The sequence below is a fragment of the Solanum dulcamara genome, chromosome 8, assembly GCF_947179165.1.
Source record: "Solanum dulcamara chromosome 8, daSolDulc1.2, whole genome shotgun sequence".
In the NCBI taxonomy this organism is placed as follows: Eukaryota; Viridiplantae; Streptophyta; class Magnoliopsida; order Solanales; family Solanaceae; genus Solanum; species Solanum dulcamara.
Genome location: NC_077244.1, coordinates 57,546,361 through 57,565,833, shown reverse-complemented (window position 1 = coordinate 57,565,833; position 19,473 = coordinate 57,546,361). Strand labels below are relative to the sequence as shown.

Genomic DNA, 19,473 nt, shown 5'->3' with positions numbered 1-19,473 from the left:
TATTTTATCATGTTATTCCATTTTTGAAACCACGTCTATATTTTAATAAATCTTCGACATATCAACATTTAGGAATCATATCTATAGCATTTTAAATATAAAAAAATTATGCGTTATTAGTTAAAATCATGTTAATAAGATTTTGTAAGCATTATTATTTAACTAAAATTATCAAGCCTATCTTTTCTATTACAGTCATCTTAGTAATTAACATTGTCTTCACATGTCCAAATAATGAATTTTGCAGTCCATGTTATTCAAGTTTTTTTTATTATTATTATTTTATGATACCTAGTCTGATTTGTATGCACACACATAATTATCACAACCTTCACAACTTATTTGTGTTTTCAAGCATGCTAAATTAATTAAGCTAGAGGCATACTTGAGATTCTATGTGCTAACTGCTTGTCCTATCTGTTTTGTTTGACGATGTGTCTAATTAGGACGCCTATATTTCCTTTGGTCTAAAACCTACCCTAAATAGTACGTCCAATTCCTCTTGGATATTAAGTTGGGACGTTAGACACCTTTTGAGACGTTAGTTTTTATTATTTCTTTTAGATCGCTTTAGGATTATAACAATAAATAAACTTAAGAGGGATAGGGGTAATTAGGCCCTTCGGAAATGATGGAAGTCGACCCGAGCAGAAAAATGACAAATCTCCATATTTTTGTCTTCCGATTAATGAGCCGGCGCTGATCCAAAGAAAAAAATAAGAATGTAGATATTTTATTTCCTGTCGACCTTTAAATATTTTTGTTTGTATATATTTGGGGTAGTTTAATATTTTAAAACTCAATGATTTTTAGGCATCATTAATCTTATTCGAAGTTTCATCCAATTTACATTTACGACATACTACACATCCATGTATCTACGATTGTCTACAATCTTGTTTACTACTTTACTTATTTTTCTTTTTTATCGTGACTACAAATAAAGTAATCATTGTTAATACTAGACATTCATTTTAGTTATCATAAATTAAGTAAGCTTATTTACTCAAATGATTTTAAATATACATTTGCATTTCCATACATAAAATTTTCATATATTTTTAGTATATTATTTATTATTTATTTTTACTATACAATAAATATATCATTATTAAATTTGCTCCATTCATAGATAAGACGTATATATATATGACATACCTTATATTTTCACCATTTTCTCAAAATTAATAAAACCCTTCTTCTTAATATTTCTAAAACAAACAAATGAATAAATATCCCTAATCATTTTTCTAAAACTAAGTTTAAGGACTATCTTCGGATAGGCTCTGAAGGATGCCTAATACCTTCCCCTCGAGTAACTAAAACCCTTATTTAGAATCTCACAGGTTTCGTAAATCAAAACAGAGCTTACATTTACAATGGTTTTCCTAATATTTTCCTTAAAATTAGGTGGCGACTTTAAACAAACAATTTTAAAATCAGAGGCATAGCCATTTTTATGTTGTGAACTATTTCGATCCAGTTCGAAAATAGGGTGCGACACCAGTTTTTTAGATTTTTGAAGAGGGGCAACTTGGACTTTTTACCTAATTATATATACCCAACTTGGAACGTTTTGGGATGATATTTTCAGCCTCTTCACCTCCCAAAAACCCTAATCTTCATCCCCTCTTCTCTTCCAAACATCTCCAGCAAGATTTTCCCTCAAAAATTCAAGGATTCAAGCTTTCCATTGTAGACCCAACAACAAGGTTTCCTCAAAATCTACTCTAAGGTATGTAAGGCTAACCTAAAATATGGATTGAGTTCTTACATATGCCCATAGATGTGTTGGATAGAAGCTGTGAAAGATTTGAACCTTTTATGAAGATTTTTCTTGAAATCTATAGAATATTACTAAAATGTGTTAATGATGTTCTTGAGTTGACTTTGTTGAGAGTATGGATACATGTATTCATTCACATGAACCCAAGATGAGATTTCTTTTTGGCCATAATTTATCTTGAAGATGAGATTGATGATTTTTATGTATAATAAAAATAATATTATTTTTATAGTGAAATGAGGTATTCTTTTCTTGAGTTTGATGAAATTGATTGTGAGTTATATGAGAATTGGGATGGTTATAATGTGAATGGCATAAAAAGAAATGAAACGTTGGTAGAGCTAGAATGTCACTTTTGTTTCTATAAATAGAATATAGAATTAAATAAGGATTTTGGAGTAGATATTTGATTGTGATGTGATGATGATGTTTGATGATGATGTGAATGATGATATTTGATGATAATGTGATGATGATGTTTGATGATGATGTGATGATGATGTTTGATGATGATGTGAATGAAGAGGTTATGTTGATGAGGATGTTGTGTGATGGAGTGGATTAGAGTCTAATGCGATTATGTGATATCTGGTTTGCATAATTTGAGTTTATTGGAGTCTTATGAACATTTTGAAAATAAATGATCTTTTGAGAAGGAGTTTTAAATAAATGATTTGTGAACCTTTTTGCATAAACTATTTATACACTATTTTGAGTTTAAAGAATGATTATTTTCATCTTTGATTTAAAAAGGAGTTTAAGTATGAGTTGAGTTTGAGGAGTCTCCAAATTATCGTTTTTGAACATGAATATTTTGAGTATAAATGAGATGAGTATTTTTTTTATTAAAACATCTATTTTGAGTTTGAGTTGAGGAGTTGGAGTTATATTTTTAAATGCATATAATGTTTTCTACATCCATTGAGTTGAGATGGTATCAAATTTGAAGAGAAGAGTTTGATGATTGAGATGAGTCGATTTGAAAGAAGGTCCAATGAGACCAGACTGATTGAGTTTTGAAAAGAGTCCAATGAGACTAAATGAGTTGATTTGAAATTAAATCCTAAGAGACTAAATGAGTATTTTGAATATTTTACTCACTTGATAGATATGTGCGTATTGAGTCTTGGGAGGAGTATTGAGCACCGAATTGGGTAAGAGTATAGTCCATACTCGAATCTCATAAACTACGCCGCCAACGTAGGAAGGGATTGTACTGTGTCGGATGTTTCCCTATTTCATTGTCCTGAAATGATAGGACTTGAATGATTGATGGATCCATGATGAGTTGATTCATTCATACCCTGGCAAGTATGAACGGACGTGGCAACGACGTGACTCATTGTGCATCACCTATATATAGGTGGTAGGATTGTTGTCGGTTAGAGAAACTCCCAAATTGAGTGGATTGTGCATGATTTGATTGGTTTGATTGAGCTTGTTGATAATTGAGTTGGATTATATCACATTTCTAAATTCTAATTTGCATATTTATTGAGTTGAGTCCTTTGACTTGATTGTTGAGTTGTTTGTTGAGTTGATTTTATCAAATTGAATTGGATTGGATGATATATGATTGGATTGTGTATGATTGGATTGGAGTAGGTGATATGTGGTGGATTGGATTAAATGATATGTGAGCGGATAGTGTATGATTGGATTGGATTGTATGGTATATGATTGATCTTTGTCTAAAACTGAGTCCTTACTTTAGACTTATGGCACTTTGATTGAGTCTCTCTTATCTTTCTGAGTTGAGATATTTGAACCAACGTTATTCTTCCTTGAGGTATGTTTCATTCTGCCATATTACATACTCGTACATTCCATGTACTGACGTCCATTTGGACCTTCATCGTTTCATGATGTAGAGACAGGTTTAAGAGATCGTCAATAGGAGCACCATTGAGGATCTATACACACTCAGCGTATTGGTGAGTCATCCCCTACATTCGGAGGACACCGCTTATGTTATTCTTACGTCGAGTTAGCCCTTTTCATTTTGATTTGAGGTAGCCATGAACATGTCATTGGCACCAATTAGATAGTAGTGATAGAGGCTTCATGGACTAGATAGTGACGGGTCGATTGAGTATTTTCTTTCCTCGAACTATTCTTGTCAAACTATTTTAATGACAAAGAATGGAGTTTGATTTGTTGGCTCATGGCCTTTCTTTCTTGAGTTAGGTCGTTGATTTGGAATGTCCGCCAAATTATTTCTTTATTTTAAACTTTCCGCTGGTTGATTTATATTGAATGGGTGTGTGAATGGACCAAGTGGTTCGCTTGGGGACCAGCAATGGTCCTCGAGTGCCAGTCACGTCTAGGGTACCATCTCGGGGCGTGACATGCTTCAAATCTGTAACAGAGTTGTTACAAGGAGTGGAGAGGGATTGTGAGTACAATTCCTATATTATAATAACTTGTAACTTGAATTTTTGGTTCAATTGTTCTAATGAAGTTTTGAACTGAAATTCTATGGGACGGGTCGTGGGTTTTCTCCCTTGAGCAAGGAGTTTCCACGTAAAAATCTTGTGTCTATTTTATCTTTCTGTTCTTTAAGTTTCTACACTAATTTCTGATAAGGAATGTGGTTCTAACTGTTCTGGTGGAAGCATACATTCTAACAAGTACCAATGATAATTGATATTTATTCCTTAATAGAAATTTTTACGTTCTTCTTTTGTTTATATTTGCTTATCTACTAATTTGGAAATCATACTCCTTATGTATTTAATTATTATTTTTTAGAAAAAAAACTTGTAATTTGTATAGGCAAGTAAATATCTGTGATCCTTAACATTATCAATTCGAAAAATACTATTTAACCACTAAATTGTACTAACCGCAAAGATGCACTCCTTACTTACATGTTGGCCCTTTATCTTATAACTGCCCCCAACAAGTTTTTAGATGAAATTAATAAGAAAAAGTTGTCCGCAGAGTGATCACATTAATTATTAGTACAACGACGACAAAAAAATGTCGAAGGTGGTGGTTTCCACCATAATCACCGCCTTCGTCTTTCTCGTTGTACTATTTACTCAATTAATTATCAAATCGAATCACATTGACGGATATTACACACCGAATGGCTTGAGCAGGCGATTAGGACTCAAGACCCGTGACCCGATTTTTGATCCTCTTGTTGCTGAATTGGAGCAAAAGCCTAAAGGAAAATCGAATGATAATTCGAGCAGGAGAACGCGTAAGAAGGAGGACGCTAAGTATTTTGATAATGATGGCAGATTAAAAACTAGTTTGAGATTGATGGTTTTGTTTCCTATTTTGGATGTTTCGCCCAAAGATGGATTTATTGAGTATAAAGAGCTGGAAGTTTGGAATACACAACAAGCCATTGATCGATTGCATTATAGGACTTTGAGAGAAATGGAATTTCGAGATAAGGATGGAGATGGAGCTATTTCTTTCTCTGAATATCTCCCCCAATTTACCAATGAAGACATAGGTAAATTCATATTTCACTAAAGTATGATGTGTATATCCTTGTGATTCGATCCTTCTCTTAACTCTGTGCATAGTAAAAGTTTAGTGTATCGAGCTTTCTTTGCCTATTTATGAAGTAATTACGAGTCCAATATTGTTGGGCTAAGAGATCCCAAAGATATACTAGTACTTAATATGGTCGCTATGGTTTTTCCCAAAAATGTCTTACTATTATTAAGAGTATTTTATACCTTAGATGTAACTTTTTTTCTTCCTTTTCAGTTACTAATATGATACTTTGTTCGCTCTCAATAAATGAAGTCTATACTTTGACCTCATTTCCTTATGGAAATTTCTGCTGATCAACCAAATTTGGTTCGTCTTTAATTTACAGAGAAAAATGAGACAAGCCATGGAGAAGCAGGATGGTGGATGGCACAATTTAGAAATGCTGATGCTGATCGAAGTGGAACTCTAAACTTATATGAATTTAGAGAGTAATTAATACTATTCTTTGCTCCCCCACAATATTTTGGGTATATGTGTGTGAAACATATATATTATCATCTTTGTTTTGTCATTTAGTGCTTGCTTGATATGAGGGATAAGGGATGATTAATTTTCGATATTAATTTTAGGATGAGTTTATCCCTATTCCATGTTTAGTTGAATTAAAATATTACTGAATAACTTATCCCGAAATTAAGGATGAAATAACAATCATGAAATAACTAATTCCAAAATAACTTATTCCCAATTAAACGAGCCTTGAAGTTTAAATTCCCGGGATATATCATTTGTCTTCGTCATGCAGTTTTATGCAACCTGAAGATAGCAGGAACGAACAAATACAAAGGTGGCTGTTGAGAGAAAAAATAAGGTTAGAATGTTTTATTAATTATATATATCGTCAAATATGCATAAAATTAATATTTTAAATATGTTTTTTCTGTCTTTTATTAATAGTGGTTTAATTTAATTACTTATTGTTAATAGGCAAATGGACGTAAACAAGGATAATATGCTAAATCGATTGGAATTTAGTAACGGTGCTTACAATATATATAAAACATACCTTGAATACGAATCTCGAGGAACCAATATTCCAACACCATTTCAAGCATTCGCCAAGCTTGACCTCGATGGTGACGAGTAATTATTCTTAATTCATCTCACTTTTTAATTGATTAAATTCTCAATTAGATACTATAATTAAGTGAATTAAGTTTAATTAATTAATCTTTTTTTATGCTAGATTTCTGAGAGTAGAAGAACTGAAACCAATTCTGCAATACTTGTGCCCTGGTGAACTCTCCTACGCTAAAGTGTTCACCACTTATTTGATTCGAGAGGCAAGTTCGATCCGTGAAACAATATATATATATTATTATGCATTAAGTACTGGTTTGAATCAACTACTAATACTTGCATTATTTTTTGGTGTGTAGGCTGATGATAACAAAGATGGTAAATTGTCATTGGATGAGATATTGAATCATGAAAGTATTTTCTATAGTACTGTTTATGATAATGGTAGGAATGAAGATATTTTCCACGAAGAACTCTAATTTGTGGTACGTCACGTACTCAATGTAAATGTAAGCTAGGTTGATTCAGATACCCATATAACAGATATGAGAAACAGATCCCTTTTTTTTTCTCATGATAATCATCCCCTAGAACCTCTAACATATTTTTCACTGATTGACACTTCGCTCTCTTGTATTCTATCTTTTCTTTTCTTTTACTTAACAATTAGAGTGTGTTTGATATGAAAAAAAAAATATTTTCTATGAAATTTGTTTTTTCTAAAAAAAAAAGTGATTTTATTACTTATTATTTAGTGTTTAGTAAGTACGCATAAAATATTGAATGAATATATAATCTTACACAAATAATCTGGGTAGGATGGGGTCATGTGTACTTGGAGGATGAGGAGTGAAATATCACTTTGTGAAATATGTTTTTTCTTCTTTTTCCTAAAAAAAAAGGTCTAATTCAAAAAAAAGAAAATCTGGAACGAAAAAAATCCTCCATATTAAATGCACCCTTAATGGATTACCATGTGATTGGGATATACCATGTAATGAATTATTTTATCTTTATCCTCTATATGATATAATTTATTCCCCTATTTATCTATGATAAAAGCATGAATAATTAATTCAGGGACTAAATAACACTCATTATCTAAAACATAATTAAATAATTTCATGAAATATCTGGAGATTATTCTTATTTCCATCAACCAAACAACCCTTATAACTGGAGTTAGTTTATATATACTTCTAAAACTCCTATATATACAACTACTATAAATCTAAAATTTCAATTAGCCAACTAAAGGTTCGAAGAATCTAACTTAACCGTTCGATAAACCTAATCATTTGAAGGCCGGCAGCAAATGGATTAATAAAATTTTCACGCAATTCATACTAAAGAAGAAATTAACCTTTCCATTAACATATTGTTATATTTTATCATTCTCGGTAGTAGTATATATTATTCTTACCGTGATTAATTAATCGAAGCTTCAATACAGTTGCGGATCGGAGGTGAGGGAGATTATGTTAGCTAAATTTTTATTTTTATTGTTGTCAACAGGAGATTATATATTTTAGTTCAAAGAGGCAAGTTAATTATTTCAACTCGAGCCATCAAGTCAGCTGATCATATATAGTTCAAGAAGCAGCAGTGAATTAGAGGAAGTTAAGTATAATTAATTAATTAATAGCCTTGCAGTTATTGAATGCTAGCAGAAGGGAGGAAATTAATGTAGCTAGTTACTAGCTACTTAATTATCATGCATTAGCAGTAGCTAATCGTGCTTTGTATGTATATAAATATATTTTACCTGTATATACCTTGATGAATAAGAATACAGTCAGAATCCTTCTCTAATTTCTTTCTTCTATTTCCTAATTTAAGTCCTGTCATTGCAATTCATCTTCTTGAGCTTATTCCCCTAGGAGTTATTTGTTAAGAGGTATAAAATCGAACAATAATTTCGACATAAAATGTGCATGTGATTATATATATTCCCAATATAATTAATTTCAAGATTATCTATGCCATACTTTTTGTTTATTCTTATATACTAGTGGGGATAGGTCGGGCGTTGGTTTGAAGATATTTTACTAATTAATTGTACAAGTTAATTAGACAGTTAGTTAGTTAGGAAGTTTGTTAGCACAGAATTCAATAATAGTTAGTGGATGACAGGCAGTAATTCTTAGCTTAAAAAATATCTTTTATATATATAGCTTACACCTGAGCTCTTCATTACGGTTGAATGAAACAGTTCCATTCTCTCAAATTTCTCTCTTATTCCTCTGATTCCTTCCCATAGCTCCCATTAATGGAGCTTCTCAACATGGTATTAATTAGTGCTACAAAGGATTCCCCTGCTTTTGTGAAAGATAAATCAATAACCGTTAAAGGAGATTCAAGGGAATTCTTCATCTACAAGGGTTTGAACATTCTCAGCTCAACTTGTTGTCTCTTCCTGCGAAATTACAGATTGAGTGAAGTTTAACAATAACCACTTCTGACGAAATCATTGAAACCTCTATAGAGGTCAGCTTCTCCTCATCCATCCGTCTGATACTCAAGGTTTTGTTCTCATTGTGGATTAAATCCTTGAAACTTGTTTTACTTGGTAAAAACAAGCTAGGTTTTTTGTTAGGCACATTTAGGAAGGACATGTATCCACCTTCTATGCATGACCTATGGAAGAGGTGTAATTCTATTGTTTTAGGATGGATCATGAATATTGTGACCAAAGGTCTAGTTAGCACAGTTATCTATGGATCTGATGCTCACTTAGTCTTGGAGGACCTTCGTGAAAGGTTCGATAAGGTCAATGCTTTTAGAGAATTTTATCTTCATAAGAAGATAGTTACATTGTCTCAAGGAACTGCGACTGTTTCCAATCATTTCTCTAGGTTAAGGAAGCTCTGGGATGAATTTGAAATTCTAATATCTCCTTCCTCATGTGTGTGTCCTGAATCCAAACCATATATAGAACTTCTAAAAATATAAATTTTAAGGAATATATTTTTCAATTTTCCTTGATTAAACTTAAAAATATTTTTTCTACGAAAAACAATTTTTTAAAAAATAAAATTTATAATGACGTTCTACATTAATTGCCTCTTCCTTACTCTCAAACACATCTTACCTAGCCCATAGCCTCATATTTCCATAGTGCATTTCCCTTCACTTGTGTGTTTTACCTAATTTCAGCAGCCTCTAAAAATGAAAACAAAAAGTCTTGTTTTTTTTTAGGAATGAACCATAAGTAATCCCCTACCTCTCTTAAAATATAATTGAAATCTCCTCAACATATCTTAACTTAATTAAGATATTATTATCTCCTTAAACTATTTTAAAATAAAATAAATACACCTTAAATACAGACATAGCATAGAGAGTGAGCACATTCTCTTGAAGGCAAGTGATGAGAGAAAAAATTAAACATGTGTCCCTTTTCAATTGATCATTTTACAATTAGTTAGTACACATAATTATTGATATTAAAACTTATATATATTATTTTATTTTCATTTCTTTCTTTGTAAAATATTTATTTCCCTCTTCCTTACACTTTTTTCCCCTCCTTCATTAATTTATATCTTTTCACTTTTCAGTATTTTAAAAAAATTACGTATATCTTTTAAAAACAATTAAAAAGTATTTTTTTATTTTAACGTTTTAATTTTTTTATGTTTTATTTGATTCACTTCACTTATTTTGATATCCTTCCTAAATCAACTTATTATACAAGACAATTGTAATTAAATTTGAAATCAAATCAAAAGGAACGACAAAGAAAATAAAAAGAATAGAAAAAAAAGAGAAAAAATAATCAATGAAGTTAAAATATTGAAAAAATGAGTTTAAATACAAGGAAAAAAAATTAAAAAAATTATATATATTAACTTAATTTAAATACAAGATAAAAAATAAGAAAAAAAAATAAAAAATTAAATTATATTTACACACATAATTGCGCGTGTATACAAATATAATCAACTTATTTAGTTGAAAGTGTCATATCAACACAATAAATAAATAAAAATATAAAAATAAAATAAAATAAATAATAATATCCTAATTAAATTAAATATATCAATAAGATTTCGACCATTATTTAGGAGCTACTTTTGCCTTATCCATTTTTTATTTCATTTGTAAGTCACTGGCTCACTGCCCATCTCCAGTCACAACTGACAAGCAAGGGCCCTTTATCACCTCGTAATGCACACATGAAATATATTCTTTTCCTTCCAATTTATATGATTTAGTTATTAAAAAAATTGTATATTTTTAAATTATTTTTTTATAATTTATAATATATTTCACATAATTTTTATACATATAAATTTTATTTCAAAAAAATTAAAGTTTGTATATCCGAATTCACGATCAAAGTTAAAAAGTTTGAATTTTGAAAAAAATTGAGTATTTTTTTATGAAAACTTCACAAATGGCTAGTATAAAAATCATATTTATGATCCATAGCTGCAGTTTGGATATTTTCGATTCGTAGCTAGAATTTAAGTTTGTTATGCGTTCCATTTTTGTATAATTCACTTGTTTATTAAAATTTCTACAATTTAGAAATTCAAATATTTCAGTAAATTAGGCGCGAGAATTTCGATTGCTACAAGGAAATAAATCCCTTAAATCAAGCAACATTATACTAAAATTTTAGGGGAAACAAGAAATTTGTGAGAAAATTATATAAATATCAACATTATACTAATTTTGGGGGGGGGGGGGAATCAAAAATTTATGAGAAAATTATACAAGTATATTTATACAAATATCAATATTGTACAATTTTTTGGGGGGAAATCACAAATTTGTGAGAAAATTATACATATATATTTATACAAATATCAATATTATGCAAAATTTTTGGGGAAAATCAAAAATACCAATAGAAATTATACAAATATATTTATACGCTTAACAACATTATACAAATTTTTTGGGGAGAAATCACAAATTTGTGAGAAATTTCTTGAAATTCCTGAGTTAAACCCAAGGAAAATGATGGAAAATCATCCAACTTTTGTTGGCTAGTTTGTATACCTCTAGTGATTCTATTGGAAGAAATTTCTTCAGCCATGATTGAATGTATACTCCGATAAACTGAAGGGAAAAAAAACACTTCATATACAAAAACAAATCTAAATAAGAAGGATAAGAACTCCAAACTAAAAATAAAATAGTAAAAAAACACAAAACAGGTGGCCCTAAAATTCTGGAATCACCAATTGAGGGGCAACTTGTGAAAATTTTGAATTTTAAAAATTGATTAAAATAAATGAAAAAAGGAGAAAATATGGTAAAAAGATATTATAGAGAAAGAAAGTAAAAGTGTATAAGAAGTTTTCAACTATTACTTTATTATATCGTGAATAAACATGGGTCACCTAATTAATTGAAAAAATTAGTGGCAAATTACAATTAACCCAAACTATAGCTAAACCTATAAATTATTCCATGTCATTTTCCCTATTATTTTTTTACCGTTGAAGAAAGAAAGAGATGTGATTGGTTTTGAAGAAAGTAGTTGACTTTCCTTTGTATTAACTCTTTCTTTCTCCTTTTCAGTTTCCATATTAGTCGTCGGTTCTCTCCTTTAATGACAATAACAAACATGAAGATTTCTTCCTCAAGCTGTAGAATAAGCATATCCAAACTTTTCAATTGTATTGCTCGGATTTTTTAAAAATATTTTTGTATATGTGCCAGATACCCGTCTATTTTTAGATGGATGAATCTGTTGTATTTGTTTGAATAAAAAAAACTGTCAAAATTATGGACATTTGGTTGGTGGAAGTCAAGAAAGAAGTCTAATGGTTTTCACACATTTTATCAAATATAGTAGCATAAATGTGTTCATAAGCAATAACCATGACTCTAAATTACCTATAAATAGCCATCTCCACTATGAACACATAACAACAACAAAAATCTAGAGAAATACATATGAGATTTAGAGAATTTTCTCTTGGAGATTTTTTGGGTGTAGTATTTTAGGTATTTGGATGTGTGAGAAAAATATTGTGTATTATATAGTTATAACAATTTTCATATAGTGAATATTTTTCTGGATGGTCTGTGGTTTTCCTCCAATTTGGGAGTTTTTCACGTTAAATCTTTATGCTTTTATTCGTTTTAAATTTCTCTATTATTTTCTGCTTGAACATGATCCGACCTGTTGTGCCAGCAGCCAACTCCGGCGTGTCAGCTTAGTTATCCTCATCAAACCACTTGCTTGATGTCTAGCTTCCCAACTGGTAGAGATGAAAAAACAGCTAGTGGCTTTTTCGAAATAGAATCACCACATGGGCTATTGTCACTGATCTCATTATAGGCCAAGTGGTCAACAAATTCACTTCTCATTATAGTCCACATGCATACAGCATATATACTGTTGCTTCTGTTTTTGATACATTGAATTCAAATAATCAGTTTGACTTGTTGCTTATGTGATGTCAGATATTGCAACTCATCATTCTACAACCATTGGGTGGGTGCACAATCAACATTTATAACCTCTTTATAATCTCAAAACAATTAAATTGTGCGACCACTTCATATAAAATTTTAAAACTATTGGAGAGATCACATTTTGATTTACTTAATTAACTCTTAAAGACACTCCATCAGGCACATGCTTGATTATTTTTATGGGCCAAACACATTTTATAACACCTAGGACCTTTATCTGCTCTAATATATACCATGCCAAAGAATCTGAGCATTCAATCCAAAACTAATGGAGTGGTTCAGGACATTATAAACTCCGGAAAACCTTTACACAGCCTATGAGAGACAATTGTAGTATTTCAAAGCTTGAGCCATGCAATGAAAAAAACAAAGAGAGAGTGATCAAAATATGAGTCTACAATCATACCTACCTTTGTGTTTTCTATTCTACTTTGATGTAACATGTAGATGTATGTGCACTATATTCTTTTCAGTGCTGGTTTGACTTGCTGATTCTGCCTTATATATAGGTATTTCCACTCATCTGTACATACAGTAAATGAGTGGGTGCACCATTAACACTACCTACAAGAGGCCAATGTAGTGCTTTAGTTGCACCATGTATATGTGTTAAAAGTAAAAACAATAGATTTTGAACCCAGTAAATTGAATGGGTTGTGGTAGAATACCGAAACTCGATCCCATAATAATATTTAAATTCTAAATCCGCCTCTGACCACTACCTCTTCCCAAGACAATAAAAAGGGGCAACTCTTGCATTCTTCCCCTTCTCATCTCAAGAACCAATCTCTCTACTCAGGTAATAGAGAAAATTGAATAAGTGCACCACTATGAGGCCTAGGAGGATCAAAGCTCTCATTCTACTCCTTTTGTGTCTTATCTTTGTTTCTTCTGGTAAGCTACTTAGTTATAAAATGACAACAACATTTCAAATAGCCTGGCTTATACCAGCAAATGAAATAATAATGTTAACACCTCTGTTTCTCATTCTTCTTTGTTCCATCTAGGTCCTGTTGAAGGCGTGAACCGCGCTTACAAGCTTCATAAGGTAGTGATAGGGAAGTAAATTTATTTGATTGGCATCATATCATGCTTTAACTAGTGAAATGCAACCAGTTTTCATTACTAGACATAGCGCAACTTCTTTTTATTTATTTATTTTTTTTTGGTGAAAAAGATATGGCATTTGAGTCTAACTCAATTCCAAAAGTTAGCTCGTGAGAGAGGATTGCCTAAGTCCACATAGGTAGACCACCAGTTCATTCTCCAACCGATATCGATGTGGGACTCTAACACTCCCTTCACACCAGACCCAACTGGAACGTGGACCGGAGGTTCAAACAGAGATGGATCTGACTTTGACACCATGTAAAGATATGACATTTGGACCTAACTCAATTCCAAAAGTTAGTTCATGAGGACAGAATTGTTCAAATCCATATAAGAAGACGACAAGTCCATTCTCCAATCGATGTGGGATCCTATCCCACTCTAACAATTGAGATATAGTGCAAAAAGTTGAGATATACTACAACATAAGACTTACTAACTTCCTGCAGCTTATGTTTTTCCTCTTTTAAGTTTCATCCTTCTTCTTGCATACAGCATACCAAGACTATAGACGACTTCCTAGATTAACATTTATTTTTTGGGGGGTGCATAGAGTCATGTAAACTCTTGATTTTTTAGAATATCCTTAGCAACTGAAAAGTTAGACATTGCTGATTGATCTTTGTTTTGCAAATTGTGTGAAGCATGTCATCCGAGAAAATCCAAGAAAGTTGCTCCAGCTGGATGCTGTGTTAGATTATGACAATGCAGGACCTAATACCAAGCATGATCCAAGAGTAAAGAAAGGCGGTGGCAGTGGCTATCACCCGTGATTGCTCTGCTTTTCCGATAATCAAACCAGATCGTAGACTAATCTTAAACTATGGAGATTTTGATCAATGAAAAGTGGGGAGATAGGACATACCATAGCTTCATATGAATTTCTTTTATGTTGATATATTGTTGTAGTATCTTTTCCCTTGGCATGTGGTGAAAACAAGTGAAATAAAGATGTCAATCATAGTAGTGATAAATTTAGTCATGAACTTCTGGTTTCAATAAAAGACAGGAAAATCACTGGGATGAACGACGTTTCGTAAGAACATAAGCAATACTGACCATCTGAATTCTCACTAGAGTAAATTGGCAAGACAACAATCGATTACTGCAAATGCGTAAAGGCAAAGGTTGTTGCTGAAATTGTGTAGATTCCGTGGCCTTCGGTTTGAAATATACCTATATTACATGCCATTCCTGAAATCTTGATTTTCTCGAAAGCCAAGACTATTCACATTTCTGTACCAAAGCTTCTAGTTACTTCACTATCTCATGCTAACTTCACGGTTTAACTATTGACACGAGAGTATGGTTGTAAATTTATGTTCATATACATATATCCAACTACTGCAATTTCATCGAATTGCCTGAGGGGATAACACGGTTGACAACCATATTCTAAGTGATACAAAGCTGGTTGTGACTAAAGCTTGTCAAACTGCACAAAAATTTTGTTGCACAGAGGCAAATTTCATCAATCTGTCTGCCTGTTTACAGGTCAAAACCAAAGAGAAAAAAAACAACTAAAGGATAATTAAAATGACTTCATCAGTATAACCAGAAATATCCTGAAATGTAAACCACTAACTACTGAAAACAGAAGTTTATGCTTTTTTGTCCCAACTCATTACAATTAAAATTAGTATTTTGGACCTTTTGATGTCTTTGTCATAACATTTTTAGTATATTATGGAATTTGACCACTTGACAATTTTGAGAAAATCAATGAATTAAGTGACACCAAAAAGCAAATATCTGAAACAGTTAATTTTCACTCAAATTAAATCTCCAAGCCATTTTTCAATCGTATGCTAAACAACTGAATAATTTTCTAAACATACAATGCGAAAACAGCCTGGAAGAGGACGAAAGGCAAAAGTAAATAAATTCCTTATAACTAGGATTGTAGGGCGTTACCCCGAAGGGAGCCCTTCCAAAAATTCTCGACGGCCAAGGCAGAACCCAGGCCGAAGAGGGGGTTTGGAAATAGTTTTCAACCAGCAATAGACGCGCCTCGGTTAGAACCTCACTAGCTGCGTCATTGCCCCAAGCGCAAAGATACTTACAACTCTGTCCAGTTTTGGCTTTTATTAGACTCATTTCTCTATTCAGCTTCATATATTAGCAGTGTGGGACAAACTACAAATATATTGTAATATCTTTGCCTTGGCAATTGGTATGATAGGAGATGCTCATGAATTCCTTGACTTGTTCGGCTACTGTCTATCTGTTATTAAAGCTATAAATTTATTCATGAACATCTGCTTTCAATAAGAGACAGGGATAGATTTATGCTCGAACTGCTTGAGGGGATAGCACGGTTGACAACCATATTCTACGGACTAAAGCTCGTCTGTAGTCGTGCACAAAAATTTTGTTGCAGCAGAGGCACAGTTCATCCATTCCCCTGCCTGTTTACAGGTCAAGATCAAGTTACAATGACACTACAACTTTATCAGAGAAACTTTAATAGTAGCAAAATCCTGAAGAAGTGAACCACTAACTAGTACATGACATAAGTCAAAGCTTTTACCAAAAAGGCTTGGGGCACAGGATTTTATGCTGTAGTCCCAACTCATTTCGGTGAAATTTACATGATGTTATTTAATGGAATCTTGATCCCATGATCGTTTGATGCCCTCGTCAGAACCTTTTCGGTATTTCCTTTATCATTTGATTGAATGGAATTTGACTACTAGCTTTGACAATTCAGGTAGTGATAAAGTAGTGCAGAGAGATACTGGATGGAATGGACCTTTTACAAACCAAAAGAGAATAACTCTTTAATAGCAAATTCCTGAAACAGTTGATTCACTTACTAAGTAGTGGTGTCAAAGTAAGCTCATATTTTGGTAACTCACTCAATCCGTTTATATTTTAATAAATTAGACGAGTGATTCTTAAGATGGATAAAATATGAGTTTAAATTCATATTCAACCCATAGAAATATGGATATTCATAGGTAAAATATGGGCCAAATGGATTAATCTTCCCAACTTTTATTTACTCAAAACTCATGGCATCACTAAACATGTGGTATTTTTTCTTCCTTTTTATATTCTTCATAAAAATTAATTATTCTCCTCTATAATTAAATAAAATAAAATATATATATAAAGGTGAAGTCTTGAGCCCTAGGGTCTAGGTTCAAAGGTCGGGTTCTGGATCGAAAGTCGAGATCAAGTTTCAAATCAAATATCGAGACCGGATTTCAAATCTGTCGTCGATCTCGGGTGTTGGGGTCAAATTTTGATTTGAAAGTCGGGATTGGGTGTCCGGATCGGGTCCCATGTCGATTGTCGGATTCGGATCCTACTTCGATAGTCGGGTCCCAATTTGGATGTCGGATCCCGATTCCGGGTTGGATGTCGGGATTGAGTCTCGAATCAGTCATCGAGGTTGGGTATCGGTGCTAGGGTCAGTTCAGGTCCAGTTCGAATGTCGAATTTTAGGTCAAAAGTCAAGATTGGGTCCCAGATCAAGTGTCTGATTTGGATTCCGGATTGATCATCAAGATTGGGTGTCAATTTGAAAGTTGGGTTCCAAATTGGGTGTCGAGGTCGAGTCCCGATTTATGTATCGGGATCGAATCCCGATTCAGATATCGGGTCCTGAGTCGAGGGTCAAGTTAGGATCCCGAGTCGGAAGTTGGGGTCTGGTCCCGATTTAGAAATCGAGTCTTGGGTCTGGTTCGGAGTCGGTTCCCGATTTAGAAATCGGATCCCGTATCGGGTGTCAGGTTCAATTTTATGATATAATAAAATTAAATAAAATATTCTAATATTTTTTTCATCCAAAAAAAGACTAAAATATTTTCTCCATATTGAATTTTAAAGTAAAGTACTATTTACTTATGAAAAATGTTACCCGACCCATTTGTTATCCAACCCCTTTTTACCAATATAAAATATAAACGGATTGAATTATTATCCATTTTATGTTGACCCATTTTCAACCAGTCCAAATTTTATCCAATTTGCCCATTTGCCACCACTACTCACAAGTCACTTGCCGAAGCAAACAATCATCTCAACTTGGATTTGGGAAAACAGCATTGTACACTGTTATGAACCTAGTTCACCCCAATGTGAATACTAAGGTCACGCAAGTAGTTATTGGGCTTATAGGAGCTATTGGGCCAAGAACAAGTAGGGCCAGGTTAAATTGGGATCCGGGTTGAGGAGTGGACATGGGAATGTTCCTTCAAAAAGGGTGGTATGTGATTTGGGGATTATGAAAATTGTTGAGAAAAATATCTAGTTCTCTGGTACCCTTCCTTTAAGTCTAAACTTCTCATCTCCCTTCTAATTATCTTTTTTGATAGTTTTTTTGTTTTACTATTCCATTGTTGTTCTACAATTTCCTTGTTAGTTTCATATTCTATTATAACTTTGAGTTTAGTGAATATAATATTTGAATGTTTCTTTTGTGAAATTGGAGTTATTACATACACTTTCTTGGCCTGTTTATGTTGGCATTTAAGCTTCGCGCATATGCAATCTGAAACCATATTTTGTAGAAGCAGCACAGCTGAAGCTTAAATTTTGGCAAATTTGGTCCACGTTGAAGATAGAACTGCTTTGGTGATTCCAATGTTGTAGCATGTGCCATCGTTAACTCCTCATGTCACTTTTATTATTTTTTAGGAGTCACCTTGAATTGAAGTTAACTCTCGTCACTTCTATCAAGATTAATTTTAACCTGTAAAAGGAGGACAAAAAAGCCGAACTAAAATTTTTGAGGATTACTAGCTTATTCCAACATAGAGAAATTTCGTGTTGAGAAAATTACCCTCTTACACCATGCTTTAAATCCCCTTTTTCCTTGTAAAGACTAAAGGAAAATAACAAAGTTAAATTAAATAGGCAATAACTTTGAGACTAAGTATTGTGTAGGGCATTACCCCGAAGGGAGCCCTTCCAAAAATTCTCGACGGCCAAGGCAGAACCCAGGCCGAAGAGGGGGTTTGGAAATAGTTTTCAACCAGCAATAGACGCGCCTCGGTTAGAACCTCACTAGCTGCGTCATTGCCCCAAACAGAGATGGATTTGACTTTGACACCATGTAAAGATATGACATTTGGACCTAACTCAATTCCAAAAGTTAGTTCATGAGGACAGAATTGTTCAAGTCCATATAAGAAGACGACAAGTCCATTCTCCAATCGATGTGGGATCCTAACCCACTCTAACAATTGAGATATAGTGCAAAAAGTTGAGATATACTACAACATAAGACTTACTAACTTCCTGCAGCTTATGTTTTTCCTCTTTTAAGTTTCATCCTTCTTTTTGCATACAGCATACCAAGACTATAGACGACTTCCTAGATTAACATTTATTTTTTGGGGGGTGCATAGAGTCATGTAAACTCTTGATTTTTTAGAATATCCTTAGCAACTGAAAAGTTAGACATTGCTGATTGATCTTTGTTTTGAAAATTGTGTGAAGCATGTCATCCGAGAAAATCCAAGAAAGTTGCTCCAGCTGGATGCTGTGTTAGATTATGACAATGCAGGACCTAACACCAAGCATGATCCAAGAGTAAAGAAAGGCAGTGGCAGTGGCTATCACCCGTGATTGCTCTGCTTTTCCGATAATCAAAC

General features: G+C 32.8%; 1 protein-coding gene and 2 non-coding genes across 3 annotated transcripts; 1 reads left to right on the top strand and 2 right to left on the bottom strand.

Annotated features, from left to right (window-relative positions):
* The first annotated feature begins 4,741 nt into the window (after nucleotides 1–4,741).
* LOC129901350 (uncharacterized) lies at nucleotides 4,742–8,077 on the top strand. Its single transcript, XM_055976500.1, has 7 exons — nucleotides 4,742–5,255; nucleotides 5,628–5,730; nucleotides 6,048–6,113; nucleotides 6,230–6,385; nucleotides 6,489–6,585; nucleotides 6,682–6,807; nucleotides 7,838–8,077. Exons 1-6 carry the CDS (start codon nucleotides 4,769–4,771, stop codon nucleotides 6,799–6,801), a joined length of 1,029 nt encoding a protein of 342 aa, XP_055832475.1. The 5' UTR covers nucleotides 4,742–4,768; the 3' UTR covers nucleotides 6,802–6,807; nucleotides 7,838–8,077.
* Nucleotides 8,078–15,776: 7,699 nt separating this feature from the next.
* Nucleotides 15,777–15,927, bottom strand: LOC129901896 (U4 spliceosomal RNA). Its single transcript, XR_008769983.1, has one exon. It is a non-coding gene; the product is annotated as a U4 spliceosomal RNA (small nuclear RNA).
* A 2,836-nt stretch (nucleotides 15,928–18,763) lies between these two features.
* On the bottom strand, nucleotides 18,764–18,912 carry LOC129901898 (U4 spliceosomal RNA). The gene has a single exon (XR_008769985.1). It is a non-coding gene; the product is annotated as a U4 spliceosomal RNA (small nuclear RNA).
* Between the last annotated feature and the right edge of the window lie 561 nt (nucleotides 18,913–19,473).